The sequence below is a fragment of the Sorex fumeus genome, unplaced genomic scaffold, assembly GCF_029834395.1.
Source record: "Sorex fumeus unplaced genomic scaffold, SorFum_2.1 ptg000030l, whole genome shotgun sequence".
Classification (NCBI taxonomy): domain Eukaryota; kingdom Metazoa; phylum Chordata; class Mammalia; order Eulipotyphla; family Soricidae; genus Sorex; species Sorex fumeus.
Window position 1 is genome coordinate 7,040,427 of NW_026606087.1, and position 20,285 is coordinate 7,060,711.

Genomic DNA, 20,285 nt, shown 5'->3' on the forward strand with positions numbered 1-20,285 from the left:
CATTGCTACAGATCGCTCCCCACCTGCGCACCCAACCCCTTGAAAGTGTCTATTTTTTCAAGGTGCCACTTGGAAAGATCAACTCCAGATCTAGCTCTCCACGACTGGTTTGCCACAAAGGACTCCCGGGGCCGCAGGTCTGGGTCCCGAAAGCGCGCGCGGAAGCGAGTAGAACTGGGCTTCCAGCACAACAGCGCAACACGCTGGGCGGCCGGCGCTGCCGGGGTGGGGGAGAACGCCCGGCGCCTGGCAAAGGAAGGTGCGAAGAAGACAGAGCCTTGCCATGAACGCCGCCGAGCCGCCCCTCGATCTAGAAAACCGTTATAGCCGCGGCTCTCAGATCCCATCTGCCCGGCCCGCCCTGGCAGCCGCAGCGGTAACTGCGCCCCGAACGCGCGCGAGGCCCTGCGTTCGCAGCCGCCAGGTTAGGGGCAGCTCGGCCACGCCAGCGTCGCGAAAGGGGGCGGCGTTTTCTGCCGGGATTCCAAAGAGGAAAACCAGGAAAGGAGGAAGCGGTTGCGCCACTGGACTCTGGGGGTGCGGCGCGGAACAACTCGAAGTCGGGGGAAGCCCCGCAGCCGAAACTCCGTGCGCTCCCTCGGGGCACAGCGAGAACCTTCTCGTCCCGCAGAGGCGTCCGTGTTTTTATGCGCATGCAGTTTCCTGGGGTCCCGGGCAGCTCGACAAGATCGCAAACGCGAACTGGAGGCGCCCAGGAATCTGCACGCTCCGCGAGAGCCCCTGCTGCTTCGGGCGCGAACTGTCTCACGGTCCACCCCGCACAGTCCAGGGCGGGCGGCGGCCGCAGCCGAATTCGGCGCGGTCTTGCCGCAACCGAACTTGGTCCTTTCCCGTCAGTCCCGCCCCTCTGCTCTGCGGCGATTGGCGGCGGGGAGTGACTCTTGCGCTGATTGGCGGACGGCGAAGTCGCTCCCGGACTTGTAGGTTCGGCTGTCCCCTTACTAGTAAATTTTTTTTCCTCAGACCAGACCCGCGCCCGCGGAGAATCGGAGCTCTGTGGAGGTGGCCCAGGCGATTGTCCCTGAGCTGAGCGCATCACCCTGTCCCCAAATCCTTTCCTGTTTTGTTTTTTCATTCCCCTCCTCCCTTTCTCTCTCGCTCTCTCTCTCTCTCCATCCCTCCCCTCCCCCACCCCCCAGTCCGCGACGACTGGCTCTTGACCCTGTTCAGGCCTCGGTGAAGGTGAGGACCAGAGTCGCCCCGGAGGCTGAGTGGTGCGCTCTGAAATGGCCGCTGCCTGCATCTCTGTAAAATGGCGGCCGCAGCCCCGCAGGGGACGGCGGCGCTGCTCGTGCAGCGCAGCGGCCACCAACACCGTTCACCCCAGCACGCGTGGAGATGAAGTGGACATTTAACGTGAGGGTGCAGAGACGTTTTCGGGTGATGGCCAGCCGGCCGCCCGGGGACGCGAGAGAAGAGTTCCGAGGCGAGGGTGGGGGCCGGGCTCCAGCTGTGGCAGCTGCGGACCTGGCGCTGGAGGCCCGGGGCCGCCCGGCGAGGTGGCCGCTGGACCGCACTGCAGTTAGGAGCCGACCCAGGCGTCCACACCCATCGCCCTTTGTTCCCGCTTTCTGACTGGGCAGCGCTGCCACCACCTTCCTGCCCCCCAAGGGCGTTGTTCAGCGCTGGCACGGGGGAAGGAGGAGGGGGTGCTGGTGAAAGGATTGTGTCAGCGGCCAGTGTTTCCGGGAGAGGAGACGAGGGGGCCCCCTTTTCTGGGAGTGCCATAGAAACGTCTCTCTCTAGGGTCCCCAGACTCTGTCCTAGAGAGAGTGGGGGGCGGGGACATCTCTGAAGAAGTAGGTGTGAGGTGCTTCCTGAGAGGAAAGCGATCCCTCTTCCACCTTAAAAGGAGGATCCCTGAGTTTTAAGTCCCCCAGCAGCACCCTTCTCCCCCAAAGCTTTCTGCAGACACGTTCCAATGGGGATGGGAAAGAGAATCTGGCAGGGAGTCCTTTGGCTTCTGTTAATGAAGAAGGGAGCCCTCGCAGCTGCCCGCTTCGACAGAGTCCACTTTCTGGCCATAGTAACCCCTTGTAATCCTTTGTCCGATGCACGACCTGAGCGTTGGTACCAGATCACTCAGTTCTTTGGAAATGAGAGTCTTTCAGAACAAGGCCAGGGCTGTGGAACTTTGGGGATTCAGTTTTTCCCTCTGTGTCTGTTCATTCATCGCGATGGGGGGGTTGGGGGGAGAAGAAGGGCGGTGCTTATTGCTATTCCCTGATGCTATTTGTTTTGAGGATTCAGTGAGAGAAACTGATGAGTTTAGCCATTAACTGGCACATAGTAAACAATGGTCACTTAGTATGTGTGTGTGTGTATATATATATGTATATGTATATATATATACACACACACTCATTGACATTTTGGAACTTGGGTAAAAAATAAATAAATCGTTATAGCCAAAGAGCATGTTTCATATAACACCTATAATTCCATTTTGAAATCGTCATTTCATTTCCTTACTCTTAATGCGGAATATTAGAAACATTAAGATGTGGCTATACTTTTGAACATTAGATTTCCTCTTGTAAGTCTACCCCCCCCCCCCCCCACTTCCATGAAGTCAGTGGGTTGGGTTGGGTTGGGGAAGCATCTCAAAACAATGAATTACCTGGATGTTAAAATGGAAGAAAATACTGAGGTTTTACACAGCAGGGCATCTTCTATTTTATTCAAAGGTCTGCACTGCAGTGAAGGATCTACATTGCCTGAATCTAAACAATTTTTAATAAACAGTATCAAATGTTTCTTCTTTTTGCGATGTCCAATTTTAATCTTTCTTGTTTCTAGGCATTTGGTTACGTCCTTTTCACCCCATCCTTTAATTCTTTTATTTTGAAGAGTGCATTTCAAGCTGCCAGTGTGATTACAGATGGAAATTCAGGTATCTATCCTTCTAGCTACTAATAGGAAAAGCATTTCAATTCAGAATCTGAGAATACAAAGCCTTATACCGTAGCAAAATCACAAGGTTTAAAGTTAAAAATTAGATATATTTGAATACTTTCATTTATGAAGTTAATAGAATTTTTACATATCCTAAAATTGGCATTGTCCTTCCATTTAATTATTCATTATTGTTATTATATATGAGAAATAAGCCTATTAAAATGAGAATTTATGTTTTCTTTTAGGTCCTGGTTAAATCGTCATCTCTAGTGTAATGGGATACAGAGTAATCAGTAAAATAAATTTAAATTGCTTTATGTCTTAATTTGTATAACATAAATATGTAATTTTAAAGGAATAACTTTTGATCTACGGTTTATTTTTAAAGGTTAATCCACAGTATTTAGAATACAATAGAATTGTCTGTGTTATGAAACTTTAAACTGAGTTTGTGTTTTTTAGTAGAGCTTAGACAGAATAGTTGCTAGCCCTTATAAGAACCTCCGGATGCAACAGTAGTAACAACAGTAATGTATCTAATGACAGTAGGTATCAGAAAGGTAAAAGATATTCCAGGGTACTATATACCATAAGAAGGACTGGCAAATTGTGACACATCTCTTTTCATATGTAGAGACTTTCTGGAACATTATTGGGTTTTGTTCTTTCATACATTGTCCATGAAGCCATCCTACAGAGTTTACTAGTTGCAGCAGAGGTTATCAGGCTCGTGGAGAAAAAAAAATACTGACTCTAAGACCTTTACAGGAGAAGTTTGCCAACCTCTGTCATGCAAACTATTTTAAGGTCCTTTACTTTAAAATAACCAACTCTTGGTTATTTCTTAACTAGACAGTTATTAAAATGTGTGCAGTATTAATATTCTTTAATAAGTGTTCTGAGAAGTATTGAGGCGAACAACTTTTCCTTATAGTTTAATTTTATACTTAAGACTACTAAAATAATTTGTATAGTTTTTATTTTTTATGTGATAATTTTATTTTTATGTGATAAGCAAAGGTGTGCCATACCTAAGAGCACCAGTAAATCACATGAGAGATCACCTGATAACCCAAATAATGAACTGTGATGTTCCAACTGCATATTGATTCATTGGCAGCATTTGCTAATTAACTGATGTGTTGCTGTATATCATCTCTTTGATGATTACTTCTTGCCTCTGTAGCCTATCTTACAATTCCAACACATTTGTGGTACTCTATGTCTATCTTAAATTAACCGTGTTTTGTACTACAAATACATTGCCTATGGATCTGTTGCTGAAACAGGGAAGTCTTAAACAAGAAGTTGAATCTTTCTGTTATCAAATTGTGTCTGAATCAAATGATCAAAAGGTTGGAATATTACAAAATGAAGGTGAACAGCTGCAGCCTTCAGTTTCTAAAAACTCAGAAGGTGAGCTCTCCAGAGTCAAATTTATGTCCAATTCCAGCAAAATAACATCATTTAGTAAGAAACCAAAGAGAAGAAAATATGATGAGAGTTATTTGTCTTTTGGATTTACTTACTTTGGAAATAGGGATGCGCCTCATGCTCAGTGTGTATTATGTAAGAAAATTTTATCCAACAGTTCTTTGGCCCCTAGTAAGCTTCGAAGACATTTAGAAACAAAGCATGCTGCACATAAGGACAAAGACATAAGCTTTTTCAAGCAACATCTTGATTCACCTGAAAATAATAAACCTCCAGTACCTAAAATTATCAGTACAGATAATGAAAGTGCTACAGAGGCATCATATAATGTAAGTTATCATATAGCCCTCAGTGGAGAGGCTCATACTATTGGAGAATTGCTTATCAAGCCCTGTGCGAAAGATGTTGTGATGAGGATGTTTGATGAACAGTATAGTAAAAAAATAGATGCAGTACAACTTTCAAACAGCACTGTTGCACGTCGAATAAAGGATCTGGCTGCTGACATTGAAGAAGAGCTTGTTTGTAGATTGAAAATTTGTGATGGGTATTCACTGCAGCTAGATGAATCGGCTGATGTTTCAGGACTTGCTGTACTGCTTGTGTTTGTTCGGTATAGGTTTAATAAGTCGATTGAGGAAGATCTGCTCTTATGTGAGTCTTTGCAGAGTAATGCCACTGGTGAAGAAATTTTTAACTGTATCAACAGTTTTATGCAGAAACATGAAATTGAATGGGAAAAATGTGTTGATGTTTGTAGTGATGCTTCTAGGGCAATGGATGGAAAAATTTCTGAGGCTGTCACCTTGATAAAATACGTGGCTCCTGGAAGCACCAGTCATCACTGTCTGTTATATCGACAAGCACTAGCAGTAAAAGTAATGCCTACATCTCTGAAAAACGTGCTAGATCAGTCAGTACAAATCATCAATTATATTAAAGCTCGACCCCATCAATCCAGATTACTAAAAATTTTATCTGAAGAAATGGGTGCTCAGCATACAGCACTTTTTCTTAATACAGAGGTGAGGTGGCTTTCTCGAGGGAAAGTTCTTGTAAAACTTTTTGAGCTTAGGCGTGAACTATTGGTTTACATAGATTCTGCATTCCGGCTATCTGATTGTTTAACAAATTCATCTTGGCTGCTAAGACTTGCATATCTTGCAGATATTTTTACTAAATTAAATGAGGCTAATCTGTCAATGCAAGGGAAAAATGTGACAGTTTTTACAGTATTTGATAAAATGTCATCATTGTTAAGGAAATTGGAGTTTTGGTCATCATCTGTAGAAGAAGAAAACTTTGATTGTTTCCCTACACTCAGTGACTTTGTGACTGAAATTAATTCTACAGTTGATAAGGAAATCTGTAGTGCTATTGTGCAGCATCTAAGGGGCTTGCGCTCTACCCTATTAAAATATTTTCCAGTAGCAAATGACAGTAATGCTTGGGTTAGAAACCCTTTTACTATAACTGTTAAACCAGCCTCATTGGTAGCACGGGACTATGAGAACCTTATTGATTTAACATCTGATTCTCAAGTAAAACAGAATTTCAGTGAACTTTCACTAAATGACTTTTGGAGTAGCCTCGTTCAAGAGTACCCCAGCATTGCAAGGCGTGCAGTTCGTGTACTACTTCCTTTTGCTACAATGCATCTGTGTGAAACTGGATTTTCATATTATGCGGCAACAAAAACAAAATATAGGAAAAGACTTGATGCTGCACCTCATATGCGGATACGACTTAGCAATATTACACCTAATATTAAGCGGATATGTGATAAAAAGACACAGAAACACTGTTCTCACTAAAATTTGAAGAGTTTTGCATGTCTCTTGTTAACCAAATACAAAGAAAATAAAAGATGGTTTATTTCATTTCTGGAATTTGGGGTTTTTTAATAAAGTTCTTTTTTTATGTTAGATTTTAAGAAAATCAAAATGTAAATGTATATTATTACTTGTATTTTTTACATTGTGATTTCAAAGTGTCCCATGATCATGACAGAAAATGTTTAGCAATATAGAAGTCCTAAATTCCAACCAGTCTGTCCATATCTGCTTTGTCACTTTACAGTCACATGAAACTTTTTTCCATTCCCTGTACCTTTAGGGTCCAAAGATCTTTCTCATACCTGCTTCCAAACAATACTTAGCTGTTTTTCTCATGATGCCCAGTGACATTCACCTTCGCTATTATGCAGTTACATTTTTCATTATTGGGTATGATGGCTTATATTTGTATATAATGGTTCTGTATAGATTGCTAACCTTTTTGTTTGGTTGGCTTTTTGGGTCATACCTGGTAATGCTCAGGGGTTTCTCTTAGCTCTGCACTTATGAATTATTTCTGGTGGCCAGGGATCAAACCCAGATAGGTCACATGCAAGTCAAATGCCTTACCCACTATAACTATTCCTCTGATCCCCCAATTTTGGTTTTTAGCTCAGTTATTGTTACCTAGAATTCATTGTGGCCCTTAAGCAGAAATTATTGAGGAATGCTATAACTGGTTTCATTTTGAACTGGGGGGGAAGTTGTTATTTTAATTATTTCAAATTCCACATGTCCTAAATTAATAAGACTTTGGTTTTCTGAAAGATGACTAGACTCAAAACCCCTATAAATTTATTCTCAGAATATTAGGAAAGATTTCTGATTGACTTTCCTGTCTACACTTATGTGAAATCATACAATACTCGTCACCAACTCAGTGTTAACGTTATGTGTTTACAGTAAAAAGCTACTTTGGGAGTAGGAATACCTCCCTTCTCTAAGCAGATGATAGAAAGCCGAAGTTCAGTAACCTGTTCCACTAAACTATTTAACATTAAGCTTTTTTCTTTTGGTTTGATAATTTCTTTTTTCCTTTTTAAATTTTATTTTCATAGGTTGCTCCCAATATTTGTTTACATTCAGTATTTCAACACCAAACTCACCACCTTCCCAGCACCATTATTTTGAATTTTCCAACCACCGTCCATTCCTGCCCCACAGGCAGATACTAAATAATTTAGTTTGTTTTGCTTGCTATGAATAGTATGAGATGTTGGGGCCATGGCTCATGGAATTTGTAAATTTGTAAATATTTGGGGTCCGGAGGTATCTCAGCAGTTGCTACTCTTCCGAGATTCATTTGTGAGTCTCTGAATCATGACTGTTAATGGACTTAAATGATGCCTTGCAGTTTGTGGGTGTGGCTGCCACGGAAACTGAAGGGGTGGGAGATTGGGGGAGGTTGCCCATCCTCCACCCCTTGAATCCTAGATGTTTTCAGTCACTAGTCCTACATACCTGAGTTTTTTGGAGGATTCATTCTCATTCATTGGGGGCTAGAGACAAGTCTGAGCCTGGCGGCAATTGGGTTCTGTAGGTTTGTGATTACCAGGCTTCATTTGGGGCATGTGGAGGGACACACCTGCGTTGAAATCAGCCTAGCATAGGGGTGGGGAGTCATCTCTGCAGCATGCTGCTCTCTTCCAAGATTTATTTGTGAGTCTGATTTTGATCTCTTTTGAGATTTATTTATGGGTCTCTGAAGCAAGACTGATAAATTAGCTAATATTACTGAGCCAGAGATGGTTTGTGGGCGTAACTCCCACATACCTAATTTTTGGCCATTTAGTTTCTTGGGAAACTTGGTCCTAAGTTGGGGTCCAGCCAGAGGCACAGTGGCAATTTTGGGGTATCAGGAAACCTGAAGGCACCATCAGGCTGCTGAAGCACTCGCCCCAAGGATAGAGGTTTACCTGCTGGGCACCACTATACCCCTAACATTAAGCATTTAAACCTTCCTGAACCCTATTTATAGACCTGAAATTAATCCCTTTTTGAAGAGTTACTATAAAGATTATAAAGGTAAGGTAAAGGCCCTCCCGTTGATCGTCGATTTGCTCGAGCGGGCCCAGTAACGTCTCCATTGGAGAATTTGTTGTTACTGTGTCTGGCATATCGAATACTCTCGGTAGCTTGCCGGGCTCTCCGAGAGGGGCGGAGGAATCGAACTCGGGTCGGCCATGTTGGCCGCTTGTAAGGCGAACGCCCTACCCGCTGTGCTATCGCTCCAGCCCCAATAAAGATTATAAGAAATGAATATATCATTGATAGGCAACACTCTTTACACTCATAGTTGATGTTTTGTGGGATTTTTTGCATTAAAGAGTTTTATTGTTTATAAATAACATTGATGATCTAACAATTTTTAATACTGAGTTTTTTGCGATTTTTATACATTTTATTTTCATAAAGTAGTTCACAATAGTTCATTACAGATAATATTCAAACACCCACCCAACCAGTGAGCATCTTCCTATCACAATAAGAGGGAAGTGTGTGAAGGTTGTTCTGTTTCATTCTGGGGCCATTTCTGTATATAAAAAAACACAAACAAGTATGTTAGAACCAAACAATGTGCTGCTTTAGATACATCAGTGGGCTAGAGTATAAGAGGTCACTCCAGGAAATACTGCATAGTTCTCTTCTGGGAGCTTTGTTTTATAGTCTCTGGATCTTGGCTTTTGATGAGATTACATGGCACTGGGGGCAATTAGTGGGTGTGACTGCCAAGCTACTGGAAAACTGGGAATCTGGGTGGAGGAGGCTCACTCCCCATCCGAGCAGGCTTGGAAATCTCAGCCACAGGTCCTGCATACCTGGGTTCCTCTGCTGATTCTTTCATGCATGAGGCTCGTCCGAGCATATGGAGAGTGGCCTTCAGCATGGCTGTGGCTGGGTTCTGGAGGTTTTTTGGCTTCGGGGATTCTGCTTGGAGGGAAACTCAACCTACCCCCCCCCCCAAGGGGCCCTGGTGAAGACAGCCTGATGCCGGGGCAGGAGATTCTGCCTAGTTGATGTTTTTGTTGTGAACGTGGATCATCTATCTGCTGTGTGCCTTAGCATAGATGTTTATTATCAGTAATGTTTATAACAATTTTATTGGAGTAGATAATGTTTTAATTTACCAAAAGTCACACAGTAAAAACAGAATTTGATTTCTTTTGGGCCAGAGAGAGAACAATGGAAAAGATATTTGCCTACCATAACACTGACCCAGAATTGATCCCCAGCACCATATGTCCCTTGACTACTGCCAGACTAAGCACTGAACAGGGTTCCTATCAAAACTTGGGTTTAAATGCAGGAATCTAGACATTGAGATTTGGCAGAAAGAATTGGAAAGCAAGCAAGTTTTGGAAGGTGTGACCCCCCAAAAGAATGGTGGGGAGTATTTTCCAAGATGATGCTTTTTGTGGTCATTGCCTTTAAAAATTTGCTAACAGCATTATATGCCAAACATAAGCTAAAACTCCCTATTCAAATGTGGACATTTCTTTGAAATCCCAGGGTTTTTTTGTTTTTTTGTTTTAGGTTTTTCAAAATTATCCATCTATGTCAAAATGTGACTTTATTTTAATATAAAAACATAGGGACCAGAGCAATAGTATAGCAGGTAGGGCATTTGCCTTGTACATAGCTAGCCAACCAGGTTCCATTCCTCGTATCCATTATAGTCTGCTGAGCACTGCCAGGAGTGATCCCTGATCACAGAGCCAGAAATAAGCCCTGAACTCAGCCGAGTGAGGCCCAGAATCAAAATGGTTGCTTGCTGTCCAATTCTTTTTGCCTAATCTCAGAGTCTAGATTCCTGCATTTAAGCCCAGATTTCAATGGGAACCCTCTTATCTGCCACTAAACCTCTTTAGTGCTGACCCTTCTTCTGTGCCAAGAACTTGGTTCTTGATCTCAACTGCTCACCTGTACTATAACCTATCAAGACTAATCTATGTATGCAATACATCACTAGTGTGAACAAAACTTTTAGCACCTGATGGATAGTAGACATGTATAGTTGAAAATGGCTACATCAGGATTACTATAATTACCATGGTTAACTCCCAGAGACTCCAAAAACATCATTAGTGTGCTCCCCTTTAAAACTTTAAAAATGCCGGAGGTATGGTGCCGCCAGCAGGTCATTCTGTACCTGTGAGGCGAGTGCATCAGCAGCCTGATGGCGCCTTCAGACTTCCAGATACCCCAAAATTGCTGCTGTGCCTTTGGCCAGACCCCAAAAACTTGGGGAAAAGTTTACCAAGAAAGTAAACAGTCAAAAATTAGGTATGTGGGAAACACACCCACAAACCACCTCTGTCTTGGCTATATAATTGGAGGTAAGGCCTCTCTGGTTCCTGATTGAACTGCTTAATGGCCATGATCCCAGAGACTCAGAAACAAATCTCGAAACCCAGCAGATTTTGGCATAAATGCATCCAGTCCCTGCAGTAGGTTACTGGTGCTGGGCCAACCCAGGTGGGAATAGGTTTCGTGCCTTGGCCTGTTCCCCCTGTTGGCCCAGTGGCCGCCATCCTTCAGAGGCCACTGAACAGTCAGGTTTGGGCCTCCAGTGATGAGACACGCAGGGCCTCACAGGATGGGGGTGGAGCCGGTCCTGTCCTCCCCACCCCAACAAGATCCCAAATCATCACCCACGAACGGCCTCTCTGGCTCCTGATCAAGCTGCTTAATGGTCATGATCCCAGTGACTCAGAAACAAATCTCAAAACCCAGCGGCTTTAGGCAGAAATGCGTCCAGACCCCGCAGTAGATTACTGTTGCCAGACCACCCCAGGGGGGAAAGGGTGTTGTCCCTCCGCCTGCTCCCCCTTGGCCGCTCAGTGGCCGTCATCCTCCAGAGGCCATTCGACAGTAAGGTCTGGGCCCACAGTGACGAGACTTGTTGGGCCTCACAGGATGGGGGTGGAGCCGGTCCTGGTCTCCCCATCCCAACAAGACCCCAAGTCATTGCCCACAAATGGCCTTTCTGGCTCCTGATCAAGCTGCTCAACAGCCATGGTCCGAGAGACTCAGGAGCAAATCTCGAAACCCAGTGATTTTTGGCAGAAATCCTTCTAGGTTTAAGTGTTAAAATTTCACAATTTCAAAATCACATGGTCCTACTGCAGCCACGCGACATCATATGTTATTCATAGCCAGCAATAGAACACAAATTGTCTACTGTTGCCTTTTCAGCAGATCTGAGTGTTGGGGTAAAATCTCAAATAATAATGGTGGGTCTGGTGTCGAAATATTGAATGTGATCAAAGTAGAGAGAGAGTAATGTGGAAATCATCTGCCCCACAGGTAGGGGGAGGGTGTGGGATGGGGGTATACTGGGGTTTTTGGTGGTGGAGAATGAGTACTGGTGAAGGTACGGGTGTTTCATTATATGACCGAGCCTTAGACCCAAAAGCTTTGTAACTGCTCTCACAGTGATTCAGTAAATAAAATTATAAAAAATGAATAAGAAAAGTAAAAAAAAAAACTTTAAAAATGCAAGTTTGGTGGACTGGAGATAAGGGGTTAAGACACCTGCCTTGCATGTAACTGTCTTCAGTTGATCCCTAGCACCACAGTGTGGCCCCCTAAGTATCACCAGAAGTGATCCCTGAGCACCTCCCAGTGTGGTCCCAAAAAATAAAGTTTAGCATAGTTGGTCAAGTATCACTGGGAATGACCCCCAGGTCACTTGGGTCTCAGCATGCACAGGACCCAAGTTCACCTTCAATACTTAAAAGAACACACTAGCTTTGTAAATATGGGTGCCTCTGGAACTTATGCATGTTTGTTATTTGCTTTCATTTTTTTAGAATTGAAATAACTGCACTGCTAATTAGTACGATGGAAAGAATTCTGTAGAAGGTGTCAAGAGATTTGTGTTCTGCAGCTAATTAACTGCCTTAGATCTAAGTTCATCCCCTCTAGGCCTTAGTTTCTTCATTTATTAAGTGAAAAGGGTTGAACTAGAATGAGATCTAAAGTTCTTGTCAAATAGATGGAAATTTAAACCTAACTAGAGAAAGTTTCCTCACTCTTAAAAGATATCCTGTATATCTTGGAGACCTGTAATTATGGTGACACTCAAGCTACCAGCTTAGGGATGAAACTAATACATAGAGGAGGGCAGAGCCCACAAACCAGTGAAAAATTAAACCACATCCCTGAGTGAACTACACTTGATCGATTATCCTACCTTTATTTTGTGTATTTTACCTAGACCAATAAGATGCCCATATTGTTTACACAGTTAACATTGTATTTTCTATCATTACAAAGTCAACTTAAACAGTGGTCTAAGAAAATGCCATATATTACAAGAATGTTTTGGTAAAATTAGCTTCATTGGTGTCATCCCAAATTAACAGTCTAATACCATCTGCCATAATGTTACATTCAAAACTATAAGTCACTAGATATTTTTTATAGACCAAGAGTAAAGTCAACATATATTGACATTTGATATCACTACATGTCATTTCTCTGAGGAAAACTTGATAATAAATTTTATTGCTTGAACTGAAATGGTTATGAAACAAATTAATAATTCACTCTGCAAGCAGATCTGTTCATTATATCTTGCTGAAGTTTCTGGTAAGTATAATGGAATGTTTTTTAATACTTTGTAGGGGAAATAATCAGCCAGCAATAGTTTGAGTATTCTTAAAACTACTCAAAAGTAAGGCTGGAATGTTAGTATAGTGGGTAGGGCATTTGCCTTGCATGCTGATGACCAGGGTTCGATCCCCAGTACCGCATATGGTCTCCCAAGTACTGCCAAGAGTAATTCCTGAATGCAGAGCCAGGAGTAACCCTTGAGCATCTCCAGGTGTGACACAAAAACAAAAGCAAAATTGAAAAATATTCAAAGTATACTTCTATCTTGAAAATTGCTTTCTGTTGAAAGTATAAATAAATTTTCTAAAGGATTGGTTTAACTTCTCAAATGAGTTATGTGTTGACAAAGCAAATTATGTCACATCCCTTTTAACATGGCTCTCTTATAAATAACCTTAAGCAAAATAAAGCTTTCACCAAACAAGTTTGGATTTCAGGTTGAACGGGTAATCTTAAATTTGATTCACCTTCCAAAAATTCCATAGACATAGTAAAAAAGAGTATCAAACTTAAATCCATAGCAACACCCTCCCCCCAACAACAACAACAACAAAAGATTCCTCCAGAGACACAGCTCAACAGAGCAGTTGCTTTATATGTGAGAGGGAGGGAGGGTAGGAAGGAAGGTTAAAGGATATCGTTATTCTAATAATTTATGTTCTAGGGGCCGGTGGAGTAGGGCATGCCGCCAACCCAGGTTTGATTGCCAACAATGCATATTATCCCCCAAGTCCCACCAGGAATGATACCTGAGTACCACCAGGTATACCCCAAGACAACAAAAATACTACAATCTAGTGAAAAGAAAACTATTCAGCTCTCTGTTTAAGAGAGAGAGAGAGAGAGAGAGAGAGAGAGAGAGAGAGAGAAAGAAAGAAAGAAAGAAAGGAAGGAAGGAAGGAAGGAAGGAAGGAAGGGAGGAAGGAAGGAAGGAAGGAAGAAAGAAAGAAAGAAAGAGAAAAACCTGAATTTGAATGTCAGTGTTAAGAAGAGTTAACTAGGCTAATCTCAGAGGATATCTTTTTAAAAAAAAAACTACATTTAGGATCTGAAAGAGAGTATAGAAGTTAGATACTTGCCTTACACACCACTGGCTACATTCAATTTCAGCACCACTAAAGTCCCCTGAGCTCCATCAGGTGCTCCACCAAATAACCCTTCCCAGAAAAAAATGACATTTGTGCTAAAGCCTGATTGATAAGGAGGCAGTCAAGGAGGATTGGGGGAAGAAAAATTCAAATGTCAGGAAGACAAGTGCAAACACCCTGATACAGAATATGATTGGTATATTTGAGGACCTGAAAGATAGTGCTAGAGGTGAGGCACTTCTCTTGCATGTGGTTGCAATGACTATAATCCTAGTTCAGATCCCCAGCACTAAAAGTATTACCAAAGTATCAACAGGAATTACTCCTGAGCACCACTAGATGTGCCCCCCACCAAAAGAAAAAGTCTTGATACATTTTAAGAAATAGGTTAAGGCCTAGGAATATGACTCAGTGGAGAGCAGATATCTTGCATAAGTAAAATCCTGGGTTCAATCCCTGCAACTCCCAAGGAAATCTAGAATAAAGAGCAAAGTGTACATGATCAAAGTTGTCAAAAAAGGAAAGATTACTTATGGCATAGAGGCTAATTTGAGGAATTAGCATTTTATTTCAAGTATAATGAGAAGTGTTGGGTTTGGTGGGGGAGGACATACTGGAGGTGATCAGTACTTATTTAGGGCTCACTCCTGGTGTGCTCAGAAGACCATATGCAGTGCTGGGGAATTGATCTGAGGTCAAGTGAGTGCAAGGCAAGCACTTCTGTACTGTCTCCAGCCCCTGTTTTTGTGGTTCTTAAATAGGAGAGGTAGTAAGGATTCGGTTACAACTTCTACAGGGTATTTGTAAATGTAAGGGTATTGTAGATGCCCTGATGTAAGGGCTGTTATAACAGTATTTTAAATCCACTAATACAAATATAATATCCATATACGGGGCAGAGAGATAGTACAGCACATGTTTCTTTGTAAGTGGCCAGCCTGGGTTCGATCCCTGGCTCCTGATATGGTCCTCCAAGCAGAGCCAGGAGTAAGCCCTTAGCACCACCTGGTTTGCCAAAAAATAATCCCCAAAATCCACATATATAGGTCTCTTTCTTTAGGAAAACTCAAAATATGAAAGATGCTGGGTACTTGACATACTTACTTCAAAGGAGACCTAGACCTTAAAGACCCTTCTTTATAAATACATACTTTTTTCAGTTATTTTTTTGGGGGGTGGGGGGAGGAGGTACAGCCAGTAATGCCCTGTGGCTACACCATGCCTTAAGGCTCAAGAATCACTTGTGGTAGTACTTAGGGGACTGCAAGTGCTCGGGGTGGAAACCAGGCCTCCTCTTGTGCTCCAGCCTGTTGAGTTTTCTCCCTAACCCTAAAAATGTACATATATGAGAAATTCACCATCTTCATACTCAGGAGCTGAGAATTTACTTTGTATCCCCTTTTATTCCATATAAACATGCTAGGCTCCTTGTGACATAGCTGTTTGACTGCTATCCAAATTTCAGGGCTTGCAAATTTAATGGTAATTATCATTAAAAAAATGTGGCTATGAAAACACTTAGATTTGGTATTAAGTGGTTTTTGGTATTGTTTAGTATTATTTGGTATTATTTAGTGGTTTTTTTGAGGGAGGAAGGAGTTGGGTTTTTGTTTAGGAGGGCCACACACAGAGGTGCTCATTTATTACTGTTGGCTCTGTGGTTAGGGATCACTCCTAACGGGGCTCAGGAGACCGTATCAAGTGCTGGGGGTTGAACCCAGGTCAGCTGCTTGCAATGCAAGCACCCCTGTCATTCACAACGCTGTACTATCTCTCTGGCCTTGTCAGTGTGCTTTTATTGACAGAAGGTGTGAATATTGAGTCTCCAAGAATTGTCTAGCAACTTTTAAGTTGGCTGCTGTCATGTCTTAAAAAAAAAAATTGAAGGGGGCTGGAGCATCCAACCTGGGTTCGATTCCTAGCAGCCCATATGCTACCCCGAGCACCACCAGGAGTAATTCCTGAGCGCATGAGACAGGAGTAACCCCTGTGCATTGTCGGGTGTGATCCAAAAAGAAAAAAAAAAACCCAAGATCCTACTTAGCTTTATTTTTAACAGTTACTTTTTTTTTTGCCTTTTTTGGGTCACATCCATCGATACTGAGGGGTTACTCCTGGCTCTGGCACTCAGGAATTACTCCTGGCTTGAAGAACCATATGGCCATATGGGATGCTGGGGATTGAACCTGGGTTGACCGTGTGCAATGCAAACATCCTACCGCTGTACTGTTGCTCCACCCAATCCTCCTTAACTTTGGACTTGCTTTAGAATTTCCCATTGACAACAATGAGTGTATGGGCAGGCTCTTGCACTGAAACGGGAGGCTTCCCCTGAGCTCCTTTACATGTGGACCTTTCCTTAGGGCAGCTTACAACATGCCGGCTGACTTGATCAAAATGAGCAAGTGAAAGAGCGCCAGTAAGATGAAAGTCATAAATTTTGATAGCCTGGTTTTAGAAGTGTTATTCCATCACTTTTGTTTCATTCTATTCATTAAAATCAAAATTATCAGTGAACCAGGACTTGGGCTCTTTAGTGAGAAATGTTTCTGGAGGAAAAGTATTCATGTATATGCAAGAGAAGAGTTTTAAACAATAACTGAAATACTGGGAGACAGATCACTGTGTACCATTTTAGAAGTTTGCCCACCCATCCAAATCTCCTACCCCAGCCCCAGCTTAGTTGTTTAGTAATTTCACAAAGCTAGTAAGTAGCAAACCTGAGACGCCAATCAACCATACTATAAACCCACAGTTTTTTCATTACTCTTCTTCCAGAGAATCACAGGAATAAAAAGCATAAAGTTGTCTGGTAACTAATCTCAATCATCAAAAAATCTTTTGTTTCTAAAATCGAATAACTAGCTTAATCCTAATTGCTTTTCCCTTTGTGATCATCCTAACTTTCACAATAGATAGGGCAAATCCAGCTTTCTTATTCTTGGTTCATGATTCCATAAATTCCTAACTTTAGTGATATCAGAATATCACTGATAAAAAAATTTTAATTTTCAACCCTCTCCCCTTCCCTTCCTTTATTGTTAATGGGAAGACCAAGGGTGACTCACAGTTGGTTGTGGTGCTTGTACCCTTCAAATTTTTGGTATCCATCAGGGATGCTTTATTTATTTATTTATTTTGAGGGTCACAAGCAGCTGTACTCAAGGCTTACTCCAGGCTCTGTGATCAGTGATCACTCCTAGTGGTGCTCAGGGGACCATATTTGGTGCCGGACTTGAGTCAACCACATTCAAGGCAAGCACACTGCTCTGCCATTCTTTTGGCCTAAGGGATTGTATGCTCTAGTTGTCAGCTTGTGCATAACTGTTTGCACAGTATGCTGAAGATTATTCATTTGGTGGAGCCAGGGATCCTAAGTACTGAGATTCCACTTAGGATGTGGAACACTGCAAAAATACTAAAACTCTTGAATCATAATTTGAGTTTACTGTAACTGAGACAGGATTTTGGAGGGTGGGGCTGGGGAACTACTTATTTGCTTTTTCAAAAAGACCATGGTCCAAGATTTAAAATTTTGAGATCTACCTGAAAGTTGGAGGCAGATGGGATGAAATTAGCAGAACAAAATTCAGAGTTCAAACTCAGAAACAATGGGTATAGAAGTTTGAGGATAAGAATAGGGAAAAGGTACAAAGTTCTAAATCCGTCATATGGGTAAGTGGGAATGGAATTTAAAACATCTGGTTGGTTTGGCTTTTCCCTCCACTATTCTGAGTTAAGGGTATTGACCCTAGGCTAAGAGTAATTTTTGAAACTTGGGACAAATGATATCCAGTGACCACAACCAGTAAAAAGAAACTTCTATTTCATTTCCAGAATATTAGCTACTGGCATTTCTTGGTTGAGATTGCAGTTTATCCTTCTCTCACAATCACCAAAGCAAGCCATGATAAGCAGAAACTGGTACAGCATCACAAACAGGGAACTATGAATGCCAAGATAAGAACTAAACCAAAGATCGGCAGTGTGACTCAGCAGCAGAGCATGTGTTTTGCATGTATAAGGCCGTGAGTTTGATCCCCAGCACCAAAATAAATGAGAGACAACAGAAAACTACATAAAGAGGTTTTTTATTTTTTGTTTTGTTTTGCTTTTTGGGGTCACACCCGGTGATGCACAGGGATTCCTCCTGGCTCTGCACTCAGGAGTTACTCCTAGCAGTGCTCCGGGGACCATATGGGATGCTGGGAATCGAACCCGGGTAGGCCGCGTGCAAGGCAAACGCCTACCCACTGTGCTATCGCTCCAGCCCCGAAGAGGTTTTTTTAAAAGAAGAAAATCAAGAACCACAAAATAGTCAAGGAAGAACAATAGCTATCAACAAACAAAAGAACATCTAAGCAAATAATTATTAGAGTAAACAGAAGAGGATCTTGAAAATAATCACTATTAATATTTATTTAGTCTGATATGTCCAGTGTGATCAGATATTGTTCTAGACTTTATAGATGTATTTTTGTGGAGTTGGGGGCACACCAGGACCCCAAGGCTTACTCCTGCTTCTCCACTCAAGGATTACTCTTGGCATACTGTGGGGACCAAATGGTATGCCAGGATCGAACCCAAGTCAGACATGCATGGCATGCACCTTACCCACTGTATTATCTCTTCAGGTCTCAGATGTTATACGTTTGTTTAATTGGGGGTGGGGTGGGGAGCCACACCTGGTAGTGTTAAGGGGGCTTACTCTTGACTCTGCACTCAGAGATTACTCTTGGAAGGGCTGGGGGACCACAAGTGGGGATTAAACCAGGGTCAGCCGTATGCCAGGCAAGCCTGCTACCCACTGTATTATCACCACTGCCCTTTTTGTTTCTTTGGTTTTTGGTTTGGGAGCCACACCTGGTGGTGTTCAGGGCTTACTCCTGGCTCTGTGCTCAGGATTCACTCCTGACCATATGGGGACTATATGGAGTGCTGGGGAAGCCAGCATCTTTTGTGTGCAAGGCAAGTACCCTACCTGCTGTCTCTTTGGTTCCCATAGATGTATTTTTAAATTTTAATTCTCATTTAGATTATCTGCATAGAAATATGAGAATATTATATCAAGATTTTATAAAAAGAAATATTGTTCAATTTGGGGCTGGAGAGATAGCAGTAGGGGGGTAAGGTGCATGCTTTATATATGGTCAACTCTGGTTCAGTTCCCAGCACAGCATGGTACTCAGTAATTCTGCGTAAGGCCTTCCCCCACCATGAAAAATTATTGTTAATATTTAAATTTGAAACAATCTAAAAAGCAACTGAATTTTCATGAAGAAAAATTGGTAAAACTGGAAGAATAAGCTGAAGACTTATTTCAAAAGAACAAAGGTATTGGGAGAAAGGTAATTTAAAGAACAAGTAAGATAAATCCAGAGATACTTGTATCATAGTTCAGTTCAGACAAATTTAATGAACCTTGTTTTGGTTTTGGTTTACACCCAGCTGTGCTCATAATTTATTCTGGCTCCACTTAGGGATCATTTCTGGTGATAGTGCTGAGGATCAAACCTGTGTCAGTCATATGCAAGGCAGTTACCTTTCCTGCTGTAATATCTCTCTGACCCTAGATAAAGAATTTTGGTATTCCACTAATGAAATAATTGATAGAAGAAAAGTTCCTTGTAAAATTGTAATCTAAAACAATATTTAAGTAATTTGGTTGTTTATTTTGTGTGTATATGGTACAGGAAAATAGAAGCCAGGGTGTTAAACAAGGGAGATATGCACATTCCCACTGAACTACATTGGGTTTTTCCCTAAATACCCTTGATATTTTTTTTTATTAAAGTTTAGGGAACATGGTTACAAAATTATATGCAGTTATTGTTTTGATGTACAAAGTTACTGCATTTTCACCAGCACTAAAGTGCCCAAGGCCCTCCACTGTTCTCTTTTCTTCACCTCTTCCCATCCTCCTCAAAGCGTCCTCTCCCTTCCCCTGCTTGATAACCTCAGTTTTATACTCAAAGACCAAAGACTTGTCATTATTTGGTAGTGCAATTCCCTTGTTTTGTTTCTCTATGTAACACAGATGAGTGAGATCATCTGTATTAGTTCTTTTGACTACTTTACCTAAAATGCAATGTCCTTCAGTTTTATTCAAATTGCTCGTAACTGCAAGATTTCATCTTTTTGTAAGCTGCATTAAATTTCTTTATGTATATACATATATATGTATATGTATGTGTATATATATATATACACATGTATAATGAAAATCACTTGATCACTTGACATCAGGGGAGTGTTTGCTCAGGGGAGTGTGCACTCACAGGAGTGTTTGCTCAAGGGAGTGTTTACTCATGGGAGTGTGCACTCGAGGAGTGTACACTCAAGGGAGTGTTTTGCTCAGGGGAGTGCACTCACGAGCGTGTGAACTCACAGG

The 20,285-nt window shown here is 42.0% G+C and overlaps 1 protein-coding gene across 3 annotated transcripts; it reads left to right on the plus strand.

Annotated features, from left to right (window-relative positions):
- The first annotated feature begins 1,014 nt into the window (after window positions 1-1,014).
- ZBED5 (zinc finger BED-type containing 5) lies at window positions 1,015-6,233 on the plus strand. 3 transcript variants are annotated; one of them, XM_056116161.1, is made up of 3 exons: window positions 1,015-1,203; window positions 2,821-2,914; window positions 3,165-6,233. In XM_056116161.1, exon 3 carries the CDS (start codon window positions 4,083-4,085, stop codon window positions 6,165-6,167), a length of 2,085 nt encoding a protein of 694 aa, XP_055972136.1. In that variant the 5' UTR covers window positions 1,015-1,203; window positions 2,821-2,914; window positions 3,165-4,082; the 3' UTR covers window positions 6,168-6,233. The 3 variants fall into 3 exon arrangements, with proteins under 3 accessions (XP_055972136.1, XP_055972138.1, XP_055972137.1); XM_056116163.1 differs by having other exon boundaries at window positions 3,935-6,233; XM_056116162.1 differs by lacking the exon at window positions 1,015-1,203 and adding an exon at window positions 1,227-1,377.
- Window positions 6,234-20,285: the final 14,052 nt, after the last annotated feature.